Below are 17,577 nucleotides of genomic sequence, written 5' to 3'. Positions count from 1 at the left end.
AAGTTGTTGATGTAAAAAAAAGCTATGAGGCAAACAAACTCACCTGGCCCGGTCTACTTCTTGCAGCTTGGCGGTGACCTCTTGCAGCTGAGCTTCCGCCTGTTTCCTTCTCCTCTCTCCTTCAGCCTTCGCCGCGCTGGCGGACTTCAATTCTGTCGCCAGGTCTGCATTTTCCGCCTCCAGAGCTTGTTTAGCTTTCTCCAGAGCTGATAAAAATAAATAGAAATGAGCCCTTCGCATTATTATCTTTGGAAATGCACCGATATGTGATGTAAAAGATTCATGGGTCGGATCAACAAATTTCTGAAAGGCCAGGAACACATTGGCGGTTCCTCTGGTACTGCAATTTTTTTTAGATGACTAACATTTATATTCCAAATCCTGTTTCTGTTCGGGAGGTGTCGCGTTACACATATGCTGCCAGTAGTCGCGCGTGGAACTGAACCCGCTACCCTCCTCGTGCGGGGCCGCATTCTCAACATCAAAATTATCGTCCTTAGACAAACCGAATTTCACATTCTTCTGTCTACGCTCCTTTATGATATTCGCCATTTAGTATTTAAGTATCAAAAGTAAAACTGCATTAAAAATTTCCAGTAAAAACACGCATAAAAGTTCTTGTTTTTATATGTGACAAGTTCCAAAAAGATTGACGTATTGATAGATTGTTGAATTTGTCAATGTGTAATCTTTTAAATTTTGAATTTCGAATTGTTGTGGCAGTTTAAAAAAATAAATTAAAAAAGGTTTTGACACCCCAACCAGCGTATATGACGCCTAGTATATCATCAAAATCAGTTCACTGACTCAACTGTCTTAAGACCGATATTGAAACTGCTTCAGCTACTGTTGCTACTGTAATGGAAAAGAGCCGAGAAAAAATGGTCCAGGTAGTAAAACTATCTCTAAGGATACACCCAACAACAAGGAGGCACGGAGGCACTATCCAGACAGACTTCAAAAGAGAAGATACCACAGCTCAGCAAGCGCAGCGTCACGGACACCCGCCTCTTTTTTCAGAAATCACTTCAGAAAAAAACAAATAATGGACAATGGACTCACCAAATTTAGTCTTCTTCAACTGGTCATGCTGTTCACGAGCAACTGCAACTCTTGCGAGTGTTTGTGTCGATGTTTGAGGAGTGCTGACTCATGGGCGCTCGCCTCTTCTTCCAGACTTCTCTTCAGAAAGAGACAGTTAAAAAAGCAGGACAATGAACTCACCAGCTTTAGTCTTCTTCAGCTGGTCGTGCTGTTCGTTGAGCAACTGCAACTCTTGCGAGTGTTTGTGTCGATGCTCGGCGAGTGCTGCCTCGTGGGCGCTCGCCTCTTCTTCCAGACTTCTCTTTAGCACCGCCACTTCTTGTTCTCGCTTCGACCGAAGTTCTTGTTGTGCTGGAATTATTAAAGGAATATTTATTTTATTAATTTCAATATCCTAAAAGCAATGTTAAAACTGTGCACTGGAACTTGTGAATGAAGGATTCCGCTTACCATATTTTGGATGATTGGCATTTGGATCTATTGTTCCCAACACAGGGACCTCTGTCCCTGTACCGTACCGTACCGTACGGTTGGGTTGTGTCACATTGTCTATTACTGTCGTAAACTGTGCTGCTAGAAACTTACCAGCAGTAGTATCCAGCGAGTCCAGCAGCTCACTCTTCAGCGCCTCCAGCTCTTCGTTGAGATCCCTTCTTAGCTTCTCTGCCTTGGTTCTCGCAGCCCTTTCGACTTCCAGGTCTTCATGCGCCTCGGCTAGTGCTGCCTCGGCCTCGCGGGCGGCTTTCTGTGCGGCGGCGCGCTGGGCGCTCTCTTCATCCACGCGGCCCATCGCGGCTGCAAGTTCCTCCTCACGTTTCGCTGAAAAAAGGAAACATATTATTTTCATATATTGGGACAAAATAGTATCTGCAGTAAATAGTAACCGGTCGCATATTTTACATACTTTGCTTTTCTCGAATAACCGACAGAGTGAACAAGAGTGAGGAGACTCTCGGTTTGATTCTAAATTGACAATCTGACGTGAGATCAAAGATACCTAGTCGTTTCATAGTGTACTTAGGGTCAAAAACAGGTAACAGTTATTTTCGTCTGCCAGTAGCCAGGGTAGGTGCTAAACTTACTCAAAACGATCTGCAACTCCTCAAGCTGAACCTTCCTCTCGGAGAGCTGTTCTTTCACATCTTGCAACTCTGTCTCCAGCTTTCTCTTTGCTCTGTCCGCCTCTTGTCGTAGTTGATGGTCCTACAAAATATCCAAACATTCAATCCAAGTTTTTTAACATACTTAAATCTTATTCTTATTCTTATTTCTGTAAGACGTATTTGTTTTGTAATCTGTTCAGAACTGTGGATGAATTTACCTTAAGTAATTTTTCTTCCAGTTCGGCAATAGCAGATTCCTGCTTGGCCTTCAGTTTGCTCAAATGTTTGGCCTTTTCTTCCTCCTCTGCCAACGCTTGGGACAGGTCGTTTGCACGCTCTTCTAATATCTGAAATATAAAGTTTTTTTTAAAAATGTAAATTAAGAATTGCGTAACAGGTATGATTCGTTCCTGAGTGGCTTTATCGGGGTACTGATCACTAACCCGTCTAATTTTCTGATAATATGTATCTATGCCAGTTGGGTTAGTATTAGATTTCAAATCTGAATGATCTCACTAACTCAATGGTTTAAATCATTTCACTTATTAGTGAGGTCGAAAATTCAGTACCACCTGGCTAGCTTGAATGCTGGTTATGGATGTATGCATGAACTTGAGCTTTAAAACAAGGGCAGTAAAGATCAATTTTACTTAATCTCTAAAGCGTTTCGACAACCCAATTCAATCAACGATCGTGAGATGTAAAATCGTATACTAACCCTGTGTCGCATAGATGTTGCTAGACACTTATGATTTGCACTATATTATCATCATAGCTCTACTGGACGTCATCAAAAACTTATGAATTTAGGTACAAACCTTTTTCTCCTTGAGCAGTTTCTGGTTGGTGTCCTCACTAAGCGCTAGATCTTCTTCCAGCTTCTTAATCTTGGAGTCGCACTGTACTCGCTCCAGCTGTAACTTCTGCCGTGCCGCTTCCTCTTCTTCCAGCTGCTCTTCTAGGTCCTAAACAGCAAATAACAGTATACTTAATCCAAGAACTTAGTAAATCCAGTCTGGTATTAACAACAATTACAATTATCCATACTAATATTACAAATGGTGTGTCTGTCTGTCTTTTTATCCATTACCTTATCATGGTCCACGATTTTGAAAAATGAAAGAATTTGGTACAAATCTGAAGTTGGAACCCGGAAGACCCTGCCTACAAGAGATTTATGCTTTAAGAATCTTTGCTATTCTTGTTGCAACAATGCATAATAGCCAATAGTGAGCCACCGTCAACCAATCAGAGGTGATTGCGATCGTGACATTGTAGCTGTCATTTTACCGCAATCGAGAGGCTGATGTCTCAGTGATGTCACCTTGTGTCCTCCATTTCTAGAAACCCTCATTGTTCTTGTTCCTCACCTGTATATTGAGCTGCAGCCGCTTCTTCTCCTGCTGCAGAGCGTTGCAGCGCTCCTCCTCTTCCTCAATGCGGCCTTCCAGGTCGTGTAACAGCTCTTCCAGCTCTTGCTTCCGCGCCGCGGCTCTGGCGCGACTCTCTTCCGCCTCCGCACAAAGCTCTAGCTCCGCCTGTAATGGATACAAATGTAATTATATTAATCAATTTTTAGGGTTAATTTAATTCTTTTAATTTTTAGGATTCCTTACCAAAAACGGAACCCTTATAGGATTACTTTGTTGTCTGTCTGTCTGTCTTTCTGTTTGTCCATCTGTCGTGTCTGTCGAGAAAACCTATAGGGTACTTCCCGTTTACCTAGTATCATGAAATTTGGCAGGTAGGTAAGTCTTATAGCACTAGTAACGGAACAAATCCGAAAACTGTGAATTTGTGGTTACATCACCAAAAAAAAAAAAATTAAAAATGTTCATTAACAAATAATTACTATTTTCAATTTTCAAAGTAAGATAACTATGCCGAGTAGGGTATCATATAAAAGGTCTTTACCAGCACATTCAAAAACAGACTTTTATTTTTATTTTTATGCATAATAGTTTTTGTGGAATTGGAATGGTTCTAATTAATAGATACTTTAATAGTTGTAGAACTGACCTGCAACTGCTCTGCCAGCTGCGTCTTCTCAGCGCTGGCCTGCTGGTACTTGGCCTCATACTCCTGGCAGCGCTTCATCTGCGTGTCCAGGCGCTCCCTGATCTGTCTTAGCTCATCTTCCTTCTGCGTCAACTTCTCTTCTTGTTTCGTTACTTCTAGCAGAGGTTTCACCTGGAATACATAAAATTGCCGAAGTGGCATGAGCAAGGCACATAGTTTAAAAACCGATAGATGTTGGGGTCCCAAGGTGCACATCATCACTTCCCATCAAGTGTGATTGCGATCAAGCGTGCACCTCTAGTGAAAAAAAACTTATGCAATTTTTGAAATACCAATTCAATCATAACATTGATTCAATAACAAAAGGGCTCGTAACAAAGAGAAGTTCAATATTACGTGACGAGTCACGTACAATACTCTATTTACTCATTGCTATTATAATAGAAGTTTCTGTAATAATATCGTGCTGGAATGTTTGCTAAACAATGAGCTTATACATTACGATATATCATTTAGTTGGAATTCACGTTAAAGACGTTATGTAAAATTGAGATAAATATTATTATTTGCTGAAATATCAGGCCTTTTTCTAGTTCAAGGCAACTTAGCTTACAATTAGACATGATTGTTGTCAAGCGCAGCGTATCTTAGATTTCAAAAACGTACTGGCAATATTGAACAGTATTCAACAAAGTACCAATGAATTATTTAAACACATTCCTCGAAATCTAACAGCGAATTGACGACTGTTCCGGTACTTACTGCAAATGTTCACGAGCAGATATAACCATTTTACGTCAGTCTCAACTCTCACACATATTAATTGTAGTTCCATTAAATTAATAACATCAAAATATATAGTCAAAAGTGCCATGTGGAAATCCCTACAAAAGCAGTGGACGTCTATCGGTTCATAATGATGCTGATGATGATAATAGCTAAAAAAATTGTATTCAATATACTAGAGGAATATTACCTTAATATAAAGTCTCCACCATTGCCAATTTCTCAGCTTGAGGTATGCGGCACAATTCCTCTGGATTATTCTGATCGCATTCAACTGCTGCAACCTCTTCTGGTAGTTTCTCCTTGCCAGGTATCCTCGGCAGAAAGCTTGGAAGTTCACGATCAAATCCGTGATCTTATAATCTCTCTCCTCTTCCAAATGCGCCAACACACCAGCTCTGAAGAAGATCTTGGACTGACCAACGCAATACAAATTGTGGTCGAGTTCCAACGCCTTTATCATCTGCTCGCAGGCTTTCTTTCCATCCATGAAACCTTTAGGAGTTATGATGTTCGGGGTGAGCAGTTCGTACCGCTGTCTGAACTCCTGGAAGGGTATCCTGTTCGGAAAGCCCTGTCGGCAAATCCTAATACCTTCCAGCACACCATTGCATCGCAACTGATCCAGAACCAAAGGTGCCTCAATTTTACCAGCCTTCTTCTCGTGGTTGGGAATGATACATCTGACGAAATTCGGGTTTGTATTCCGTAACGTCGCCATCAATTTTGTTAATTGCTCCTTGTACAATTGGGACACAGTTCTGAACATTCCCTTCCTCGTTCTGGCACCGAATTGCGTATCAGTCAAGGCTTGCTGTGCCATGCCAACAATTTCTGCATCCTTCCATATGTGGCACACAAATGGATCTTGAGAAGATTGGAGACATGATACGACGTTTTCATTGAGCGGGTCCATGTTCTTCATCAGCCATTTATCAGCAGAATAGTCAACTTTTCCTGCATAGTGAATAATGGCGAAGTCTGCCACACCACGGAAATCAGTCTTCATAAACTTGGGGTGGACAGAGTGTGACGCAACAAGTTTCTCTACGAAAGTCTTATCCGTGGCTTTAGGGAACCAACACTCCTCATCCAGCAACGCCATGATACCCATCGGTTTATCGATAAGGTCGATGGTTGGCTGCAAATCCAAGCCGAAGTCGATGAACTTCCACTCGATTCCTTCTCTCTGGTACTCTTCCTGTTCGAGGATGAACATCGTGTGATTGAAGAGTTGCTGCAGCTTCTCGTTAGTGTAGTTGATGCAGAGCTGTTCGAAGGAGTTCAGTTCGAAGATTTCGAAACCTGCCATATCGAGGATTCCTATGAAAGACGCGCCTTGTCTCTTCGTTCTGTCGAGCGATCTGTTGATCCTGTTGACGAGCCATCTGAACAGACGCTCGTAGCAGGCTTTGCCTATCGCTTCTACTGAGAACTCTACCTGTTCCTTAGTTTGTGCTTTCGTTACGAAGTCGCGGCCCACTTTTATTCTGGGTTTCAAGAACGCTTTCGTCATTTCTGTTACAGAAAGACCTGAAAAAAGAAACAGTAAATTATAGTACTTTAATCGAATAACTTTACGTATATTAACTTACAACCCTTGAGACCTGGATCAGAAAAAAAAAAGCAATTTAAATAGTCTTACCAAGCAAATGTGCAATTTTCTGCGCTACAGTATTATCGGGTAACGTGGCCTGATCTGAATTCCTCTCCTGCTTGAACTGCATTGAACCAAACAGAAGCACTGCAGACACTATTCTGAAGATCGAGTTGAAGTCTTCGTTGTTCATTCCCATGATATTCATGGATTTGATTGTGGCCTGGAACTCTGCCGCGTCATCGATGCCTGGTACTGGTAAAGCCGCATTCGAGAGGAAAGGGTAACTTTTTGGGTCTTCTAGGATGTATTCAGCCTTTTGTTGCTGCGTCGCGCCTGATAGAAGTTGGTAGAATATGTGGAATGTCCGCTCATCTTTCGCTTGTCTGATGGCTCTCGATTTCTCGAGTAAGTACGTTTCGATGTTCGCACCGGCGATGTACCCGGACGCGTCGAAGTTTATTCTTATGAATTTGCCCTAAAATGAAATTAAATTTATTTATTTCACGTAGGACGGCTTGTGGTACTTATGATATGTCAAGACTCTACCAACGGTTCGGAAAGAAGTTTCTACTGAGAAGAGCCGGCAAGAAACTCAGAAGTTGCTCTTTTTTTTAAATTGAGATTACACTAAGCAAAACGAAGATATTTTCGTCGATTCCGATGTTTTTAGAGTAGCTGTATCTTCTTCTTTATAATATTGTTGAAAAGGAAGGAAAATGAATTCCAAATTAAAGACTCTTTTTAGTGCTACTTTACAAAATGTAACAATATACTCAAGACCGGCACCTAAAATCACGAAGTTTGACAGTTTTAATTTTTAAAAAAATTGGTTGTCTGTAAAGTCGGTTTACTGACGATAGTTGAACGTGACAACAAAGGCCGATTGTGCATCTTTGTCGCTTGTTCCGCGCTCTCGCTTGCACTTCAAGCCTTACATGGAACGCCTCAGAGCGAGGTAACGCCGCATGAGTCATGTTTTTTCGTGCGTGCAGCCGGCTCTATCAAATTATAAGACGTTGTCACGTCAAAAGATGTGCATAGTCTAAAATTTAGTTGCGATCACAATTAGTACCGTTATTACATTGCAATATTTAAAAATGTTGGTTTTTACTTACGAATCGAGATGAGTTGTCGTTTTTGACTGTTTTCGCGTTACCAAATGCTTCTAAAATCGGATTCGCCTGTAGTAACTGTTGTTCTAATTCACCCTGCAAGAGTCACCAAATTGGAAATTAATATATTAAAATGTACCCAAATCTCTATAGTTATTCAGTTAGCGAATTATGGATGGAGAATATAGTACACATTAATGAAATTAGTAGTATTAGTGTTGATGATATGGAATAAATTAGACATGATTTTGTATATGATGACCAACCAATTTTATTACTATGTGCTATACAAATAGGACCCAATCTTTAATTTTATCACCATTGTTGATATTTTTCATCAAACTACAATACTAGTGGCCATGCATTTTTGTAATTTGATGTTAAAATAAAAGGATACGAAATTAAACTCAAAAATTGCTGTTTTGTCTACTTTACAAAAATGTTTAGAGCTCTATTAATGAATAGAAAAGTGAAAAAGACCTAATTTTGGAATGTTATGAAGCCTTTTACCTCAAAAGTCCCATAAGTCGGTCCATTGCTCTGTGATCGGAAAAAGGGGCAGCGTGAAATGAATTCACTAGTTAAAGTGGAGATTCAGTAAGCGAAGAGCTAGCGGGGTTAGCGCATGAACATGAAAGCTTAGCAGATAAAGTACGCGTCACGAAAGTTGAAACACAGGGTCATTACTGTGCTGATTCTTCTTGGGCTTCGCGCGCAAATTCAAAAATATGATTTGATTCTTCACCACAAGCACTAAGTAGTACCTTTGGTGTTATGTTAAACTCTCAGTTCAAATTTTTATCCGAAACGGTACCTATTGCCTATTTTGCTTGGCTCAAATCTTTACTTATCAGTTTCATGTAACGTATCACACTAATATTATAAGGGCGAAAGTTTGTATGTGTGTGTGTGTGTGTGTGTGTGTGTGTGTGTGTGTGTGTGTGTGTGTATGTGTGTGTGTGTGTGTGTGTGTGTGTGTGTGTGTATGTTTGTTACTCCTTCACGCAAAAACTACTGGACGGATTTGGCTGAAATTTGGAATGGAGATAGATAATATCCTGGATTAGCACATAGGCTACTTTTTATCCCGGAAAATCAAAGAGTTCCCACGGGATTTCAAAAAACCTAAATCCACGCGGGCGAAGTCGCGGGCATCGGCTAGTATGACGATAATTTCTGCTTCTTGCAAAGTAATTAAACTTTGAGATAAGTTGAAACAGCGCAGTAGATTTTTCACTTCAGTGCAGGGGACCGAAACAAGCATATATCCCGGTTTCATTTTCAACTTTAGTGACGAGTACTGGCATACTCCCTTGAAAGTTTTAGTTAGGTCTGAAAGTTCGAGTAGGTATAATAAAATGGGAAAGGTGGCACAGTGTTATAATTGACGACATTCGACTCTTGTTCAGACCGAACTAAAAGTTTGGCTCGAGTTATATACGAGTACCTAATACCTACACAATACTTGATAAAGTAATGCTGATTGAATTATGCAAATGCAAGTTCCCTTTACAACATCGAAAGCATAGATTCATGGACAATAAACATAAATAAATTGGATTAGACAATAATCTAGATTTATTATACTTAATATTGATTTTGAGAAAAAGGTTATAGTCTTTGATGTTCAATGGTTTTTAGCAATTATCCTCTTAAGTTAATGGGCGAGTGATGGTGAGGTGAACAATTTTGATGGGTTATTTTTCTGTAATAACGTTTTTCACTTACTATTATCAATTGTGGCGTAGGCCCCTGTGGGTGAAGGTCCGGGTTGCAGGAAGATAGAAAATAGAGAAAATATATTACAAAGTGTGCACACACGTGCGTTACATTGTGAAGAAAAGTCATTGGAGAATGTGTGGAGGATATATAAACTGATATAAAGAAAAATGGCATTCATAACAGTCAATTTATGAAAATCACCTATAAATAAAAAAAATCTTACAATTATAAATATAATCTTGATTCCAATGGAAATAGCTTTAAATCTGTTACATCACTTAAACTACTTATTTTATTTTTATAAAATTATACATATTTGAATTACATAATTTTATAATTATTTACTTAATTGAAAGACCCTCTCCCAAAGTGATATAATAAATAATTAAGATCCAAAAATATTTCCACCAGAGACTAAAATTGAATTGTTTGAAATAATGATGCTTATAATTTACAAAACAACATCAGCAAATATTATTATAACCCAATTATAAAATTAATCTTTACCTAAATTCTTCACCTAAAGAAAATATTAAAAAAAAATTAAACACACATCAAAATCTAACCATAATAATATAATTTGTAATTTGGAATTGGTATTGGCATTATATAGTTGGTTTACCGCCCAAGAACTGGTTTCGTAGTCATAGATATAGTTTAAAAAAAAAAATTAGGATTACCTACAATAAACCTACATGTTTTTATGACTTTCATGATAGTGCTTTACAAAAAAATTTATATGTATTTAAAAAAATACCTACATATCCACTCAATGTCTAAAGTATGTTGTTTAGTAGACGGAATTTACAGACAAAATGAGAAGAAAATTGATACAGAATGATGGTTTCTTAAAACAAAAGTCCTTGTCTCTACCTACAGCTACATTAAGATTTTGAGAACAATACCCCGCCTGCCATCTCCGTGGAACTAATCTTGGCAAGATAATTGAAAACTCTGGAGTTCGTCAGCTCCAACCATCGAGCAGTACGGCTACGAGACGGCATTTTTAAAGTCTTTCAAGCAGCAAATCTCTTTTTGTATATTTTTTCATGCTACTTTCTTAATTTTATTAGTCGGTAACTAATAAAAAATTTACAAGCCTATTTAATATAATATTATATTTAATATATCTTTTAAGCTTTTTTCATTACTACTTTCTATCTTTGTTGTACCTATTGTACACCCTTTAATATAACCTCTCGTACTGCCAAGGGTCACTGTAAGAGATCTCTTATAGGATAAGTGCTTCCCTGTCAATTTTTTTTTCTCTTTATTAATAATTAATTAATTAATGAAAAAAAAAATGAAAATGACATAATTTTCATTACTATATTTAAATGTATATACACTTCCCAGAGTATACATTTGAATCGTCACGCGTTGCTATGAGGCTAGAGACACATTAGTTATTATCGCCTGAGCATCTTGCCTCATTAGCACATGTAGCTAAAAAAGTCGGCAGTTACGAAATGCTTCAAGCATTTCGGAGAAAAACTAAGTTGCTAAGAAGGAGACATTTAGCTGCTAAAAAGAAGCGATTACTCTGGCAATAGCATCCAATGGCAGTGACAAGCCTGAAGCAACACGTTTTCAACTAGTTAATATCATTTCATTTTTTGACCCATTGGTGCAGTAATTTGCCAGAAACTAACGTTTAATTATGTCGTCTCCCCCTCGAGCAAAAAAGGATGCTTTATAGCTTTAACAGACCTACAATTCAAATTCGTTATGCTTTAAAAAGCTACCGTACTAAAAAGTTACTGAGAAAGCAAAACTTTAAGCTTGTTATGGTGGGGGAGGATCTTGAATTAATTGTTACTAAGAGATATTTTATTACTTCTTGTCTGTGTCAATAAAATAGAATTATACAATAAAATCGAATAAATTAATTGAAAATACATTTTTTTATATGCTGTATTATATTATGTTGTATTCGTATGCTGACATCATGTACCCTGGTCGCTGACCATTACTTAGCAAATATTACGTCTATCTAGCGTAATGAAATGACCTAAAACGAGAACCTAACAAAACATTTACGAAAATTTATTTTAATGTTTAATGAAGTTTACTTATTAATTACAATTTCCTTATATTTGAATAATATGAATGTTTTTTCCTTAAAATGAGAAGGAAATGTTCTAAAAATGAGAAGGTATTTACATGTAGGTAATGGGTATTACGATGTTCAGGAAAAACGTAATCTTACCCGGATCCCGCGGATCCTATAATCGAACAAGTGATGTTGAAAGCGCTTTGTTAAAACAAAAACACTCATAAGTTACAAATCCTAAACACAACAAAGTTCATTGAAGGATATCGTAAACTAATACGTATTGTAACTCTACATTGACCAATAAATTCTGAATGTGTGTAAGTTTAATAGTATTTTAAATTAAAGGAAATAAATTTTAAATAAAAAAATAATAAAAAAAGACTTTGTCAATAAATTAAGAGTATTTGCATCTTTTTTTAATATTGCTAGGAAAATAAGACTAAACAGGCTCACGACCTCAGACCTAAAGTCACAAGGTTTGACAGTTCTAAATTAAACTAGGTCTATATGTTCTTTTCTTTGTTACATTGGTAAGAAAAAGATGCGAATACTCTAAAATTTAGTTACCATCAGAATCAATACTATAGTGACTTATTCTCTTGCACACAACTCTAAGCTAAACCAAATTGACTGGTGCTATCTTTTTCCGCAGGAAGCAGCAATATACAGGGTGCAACCAGAACGCTAGCAAAAACAAAGACACGTGATAGGGCTGTTGACAACTGATAAGATACCATAAAAAAAACTACGAAAAAATTTAAAAAAAAATCCTGTATTTTTAAAAGTCACAATATATGACATATAAAACATCTGACTGACGCTAGAGGTCAACGAACGTTCCGTAAATAGGTCACTCGAAGTCAATGCCGCAGCGTAGGTGGGGCCGTGTTTTCCACGCTATACAATGCCGGTTTCAATAATACTAAATCACTAAAACTAGAAGTTAAGGATGGTTATTGGCATTGGATTGTCTTAAGGTAGTATATTAATGACACTAAGTTTTTTCTAGCGTTCTCTTTACACTCTGTATATAGGTACACCTGTCATTTTAGTTACTGTGTACAACAGAATTAGCACAGTATCTGGTTAAATCCGATTTATGTGTGAACTTACCGCGCCAGAGCCTTTGGGTTTGGATGCGGCGACGTACGCAAGGTACTGTATCACCTTTTTGGTGTTTTCTGTTTTGCCCGCGCCCGACTCTCCCGTACAGAGGATGGACTGGTCTTCTCGGTCTGGAAACAACACATATAAATGTTGTATAGAAGTAGGCGTTACTTTGCGGAAGTCCATGATATAGCAAGAAACCAAAAGCTTAATTTGTTATAATGCGCTGAAACAGACGAATCTGTATGCTCGCTCTCGCTTTCGCTCTATTTTTTACTTCATTCTGTGGATTCAGTGAAGCCTTTTCGTCGGAAGTCCTCAGAAAAATCATCAAAATCGGAGCTGTTTCTGAGGTCTTCCTAAGATTGGCTATTTTACGGCTTTACTGACTCCACTATACAGCGCGGTAAAGTTTTTTTCTCATAAAAGGATTCGGTTAAGGCTCTGATAATACAGCCACTACACCCCCTCCCCAAATTAATTCCCGGCTACGGCCATACCCCTCACCCTTTTATCTTCACCTAGCGCTACCTGATTGCTTGCGGTAAGCAGACTGACTTCAATTGCTAATTGCAATGGAAAAATCTAGGTGAACTGTGCTTCTAGTGTGCTTAGAAGAAAAATCGGTTAGAATACAACAATTTAAAGATTAGATAAACAAGAAAAGAAGATTTTTCTTCTACGCCCAAAGTTCGCGATATTTAATAGGTACGTTCTTCATATTATGGTACAACAGCAATCCAACTCGATACAACAGCAAAAAATTTCGTATAAAATGTAGCCTATGCTTTGCGGTATTTAGTAAGTTACAATGTTACATTTATTTATGACCACGAGGGTTGTTATTAATGTTATGAGCTTCTGAATTTATAATTATTTTTTGTATGGTGTGGTGAAGTGTATCGCTACCCTATCGCCTGCGCACCCGCCATTAGTGTACAATTAGACAAATGGCCTCCGTCCAACTTGTCGCGTATCTATTACCAAATTAGAGATGGCCGTCTACTATCGATAAAAAAATTAACTATAACTTATTTGTAAAGCGGTAATAGCCTAGTGGTTAATACGTCGTCAGCCTCTTATTCGTTAAGTCGGGAGTTCGATCCCGGGCACGCATCTCTTACTTTTGAGCAATTAAATATCACTTGATTTAACCGTGAGGGAAAATATCATGAGGAAACCTGCATGCCTAAGTGTTATCCATAATGTTGGCCTAAGCACTAAACCCTTCTCATTCTGAGAGCAGACCCGTGCTCAGTAGTGGGCCGGTGATGGGTCATGATCATGATAATGATGATAGATTACTAATTTATTACAATAGACTTTAAAAAACTCTTTTGATCCATTTAAACTCTGTGGACTAGTAAAGAGTAACAAGTAACAACTGTACCCATCTTTCAATTATTAAGAAGTTATAATATTATTATTACATTTCTTGAAAATCAGTCAAAAATCACCTACTTTAAATGGTTTTTAAAATAAATTAAAAAGAAAAATACAAATTCACTCTAATTTTCTTCTTAAATATATTTTTGATGTATTAATAAATGAAAATTCTATTATATTTTTTATGTGACGGTTTTTAATTAGAAATTAATAGTATGTAAACATATTTAATTAACCATAGATATGTATGACATTTGCCTATCACTATTTATTGAGCTCATTAACAATTACGCATCGTTATCGTAGTGTTACAGCAATTGACCTGAAATAGTTCACAATTAATTACCTACAGCTATCGAAGTACTTGCAGCGCATTTTTACATTGTAATCAATAGAATATCGGGACCAATTAATATTAATGCTACCCATGGGTTAATTAATAATTACTTCACTAAGGATTACAAAAAAGAGCTTGCATATGCTAAGTATTTTTTTAAAATAAAAATAGCGGGCAAACGAGCAGGCGGGTCACATGATGTTAAGTGATTACCGCCGCCAATGAACATTTGCAGTACCAGAGGAACCGCCAATTCGTTGCCGGCCTTTCAGGAATTTGTTGGTCCGCCCCTTGAATAACCCCATAGTGTAATCCAATGGAAACATCGCATAAGGGAGTTGATTCCACAATTTGCATGTGCGTGAAAAAAAGGATCTGGCACAACGGGCGGCCGAAGTGCACCAGACACCCAGGTGCTGCTTTGTCGTTGAAGAAAAATATCATGAGGAAACCTGCATATATGAGAGTTCTTCAAAATGTTCTCTAAGTTGTGTGAAGTCTACTAATCTGCACTTGGCCAGCTGGTGGACTATGCCCAGCAATGGTAGTCTATCGGTTGATGATTAAGATAAAATTGATCAGTTTAATCGATTGTTCTCATTAAGGCGCATCACTAGAACAGCCTATTAACGCGCCGGCGATGGAAAACGCCCACTGTCTAGTTGTTTACCTTTCGTAATGCGAAGATTACAAGACTTACAAGTAGGAAGCTACACCATACATACTAATGATGCAACCAGGTGCATCTCGACTCTGAATTACTTCAAGTATCCGCGAAGGCTAACTATAGTGGGTAATTAGTAAGTGAGAAACTGTACATAGGTATTCACTATACATTACATATAGCGTCCGTGTTTCCTGCCACGTATAACCTAAATGCCTTCAAAACGAGAGCGAATGGGCATCTTCTAGCCAAGCGCGCTCCAAATTAGACCTCATCATTGGTTTTTAAGCATGATTGTCGTCAAGCGCAAGCCTATGAAGCAATAAAAAAATAGGCTCAAGTGTTTTAGGGTTCCGTACCCGAAGAGTGCTAACGGGACCTCATCATTGAGCCTCCGCTGTCTCTCTGTCTCTCCGTCCATCTGTCAGTAAGCTTCTCATGAACCCTAATAGGCAGGTAGAGAGTTGAGTGCCAAAGTGTTTTAGTCGCTAAAACTTAGAAGGATAAGGGTTATACCTTGTAACATGCTCCGGTACGCTGTGTCTGTGATGGCGAAGACGTGCGGTGGCAGCTCATGTCGCTTGATGCCTTTATACCGCTCCATGATCGCCTCCGTGTAGATGGGCAGCTTCTTGTATGGGTTGACCACCACACAGAAGAGCCCGGAGTAGGTCTGGAACAAACAACAATTTTATGTCATAAAAGAGAAAACTGATATTCAACGTACAGAGTAAGCTAGAGTAAGGGAACTCTCAGTTTGATTTTGAATCAACTATTAAAATTTCTTTGTTCCCTTTAATAGTCATTTATGTATAGTAAATTGGACATCGTTTTTTCTTTCTTTCTTTCTTTCTTTCTTTTCATTGAAACAGAAGTCTTAGCCACTACCACTCTGGAGTTTCAGAAATTCCATCCAAGCAAAACGCTTTTACATAAATTGCAAGTAAACAAGTAGGTAATCTTATGAAAGGTTATCTAATGCTAAGCCCATAAACATCTGTAGCATCAAAGAAACCGCCAATACGTTGCCGTTTTAAATGAATTTATTTATCCGTCCCTTAATTAACCCCATATCTTAGTGGGCACATTAGTGCATTCTTAATGTTGCACCTGTAAAAAAAATCTGGAACGGCAAGTAGGATGGTCATTTTCGGAAGTAAAAAGCCTCATCATCATTATCATCACAATCGCTAGCCCGCTACGAGCAAAGGTCTCTTCTCAGAATGAAAAGAGTTTAGGCCGTCCATCAATAAAGTACGGCTGAGCCAAGTACGGAGGAGCAGCCTTCGCAGTTCACACACCCTTGAAAACGCTATGGAGGATTCCTATGCATGCAGGTTTCCTTACGATGTTTACCATCACCGTTATAGCATGTGATATAAAAAAGTAACAAACAGACCATCATATGAATCGCGTTTAATAGAATGGCTATTTTAAAAGGAGTTTAATGAAAACGCGCAATCTCAATGCAAATTAATTATCTACCTTTATCACCAAATCAATCTTTTATCAAATCACATAAAACCAAGTAGATAAGTACCCTCTATACAATTATCAATCTATTCCGCCTTTTGCTAGTTTCTATCGTATACAAATGGTCGTTCTCTACCAAGTACCAGCTGATTGTTTGGACAGTTCGGCCCGCAGAGGACACGGACGATCCGACTTCAATGGAATCCGTCACGTCCGATCAGTCACGGTTGATCGTGGCATATAGTATCTATTATATCTAGTCACAATAACCCAGCCCTCCGTATTACAACTAGTAAAATATTCAATTAAGATGGGATTCAAATAATTGCAGATAGAGCTTGATACAATGAATATAGAAGACCATAACATAACGTATGCGTTGGTCCAACATATTATAATAAACACAAGTACTTAAAATATAACTTAGCTATGTCGCGCCAAAGAAGGGCTTTGGCTAATTAATGTGCATTACGAATATACAGCGTTTTAAAATTATTTTGATGTAAACTAAATCCTTCTAGACGATGTTTATGACTTCAAGATGATGAAAATGTGTATTATAAAAGATATGACGAACATTTTTGTCAAAGGGATCCATATCCATCTTGGCAGAATTCGTTAGATTTTGTCGGAGTCAAATTCATCAAATTCGTCGAATTCTAAATATGTAGAGCAACGTAATAAAAGTATAAAACTTGCTAGAATAGAATAAGTAAAGAATATATAGAGGTTTTTTTTTAAATTTATCTTGATATAAGTTAACCCTTGACTGCAATCTCACCTGGTAGTAACTAACGATGCAGTCTAAGCTGGAAGCGGACTAACTTGGAAGGGGTATGGCAGTTTTCATTCATGGTAGTACTCAGCCACGGCCGAAGCCTTTTACCAGACAAAGGTTCTAGTCTAGGTTAATTTTCAAAGCCATAATTTAGGTTTGGCATTTGAAGGAATGGAGACAGCGAAGAATAAAATGGCTGAATTTGTAAACGCCTATTTGAATAAAGCCCTATTCAATTCAAATTTACCATTATACTAAATTCTAAAAGCTAGCAAAATTATTCAAGACCACAAACCACATAAAGCAATACCTATCCCACCAAAAACATTTCATGTAAAATGTTGCCAAGACTCACAAGTTCATAATGCTTTCACTGTTAAAAAGTTATGA

General features: G+C 38.0%; 1 protein-coding gene across 2 annotated transcripts in view; it reads right to left on the bottom strand.

Moving 5' to 3' along the window:
- Positions 1 to 17,577, bottom strand: part of LOC123871960 (myosin heavy chain, non-muscle) — an 81,355-nt gene that overhangs the window by 17,240 nt on the left and 46,538 nt on the right. For both annotated transcript variants that reach the window (XM_045916034.1, XM_045916033.1), the window contains exons 2-15: positions 15,453 to 15,609; positions 12,556 to 12,677; positions 9,393 to 9,416; positions 7,668 to 7,760; positions 6,598 to 7,027; positions 5,143 to 6,485; positions 4,167 to 4,337; positions 3,518 to 3,685; positions 2,966 to 3,112; positions 2,366 to 2,494; positions 2,127 to 2,247; positions 1,630 to 1,863; positions 1,225 to 1,395; positions 44 to 206 (exon numbers count right to left, since the gene is read on the bottom strand). In XM_045916034.1, coding sequence (XP_045771990.1) covers positions 44 to 206; positions 1,225 to 1,395; positions 1,630 to 1,863; positions 2,127 to 2,247; positions 2,366 to 2,494; positions 2,966 to 3,112; positions 3,518 to 3,685; positions 4,167 to 4,337; positions 5,143 to 6,485; positions 6,598 to 7,027; positions 7,668 to 7,760; positions 9,393 to 9,416; positions 12,556 to 12,677; positions 15,453 to 15,609 — 3,473 coding nt within the window. The remainder of the gene's footprint in view (positions 1 to 43; positions 207 to 1,224; positions 1,396 to 1,629; positions 1,864 to 2,126; positions 2,248 to 2,365; positions 2,495 to 2,965; positions 3,113 to 3,517; positions 3,686 to 4,166; positions 4,338 to 5,142; positions 6,486 to 6,597; positions 7,028 to 7,667; positions 7,761 to 9,392; positions 9,417 to 12,555; positions 12,678 to 15,452; positions 15,610 to 17,577) is intronic.

This window comes from Maniola jurtina, chromosome 14 (genome assembly GCF_905333055.1).
Source record: "Maniola jurtina chromosome 14, ilManJurt1.1, whole genome shotgun sequence".
Classification (NCBI taxonomy): Eukaryota; Metazoa; Arthropoda; class Insecta; order Lepidoptera; family Nymphalidae; genus Maniola; species Maniola jurtina.
Note: the sequence above shows the minus strand (reverse complement) of the source record. Positions and strands in the feature narration are given on the sequence as shown.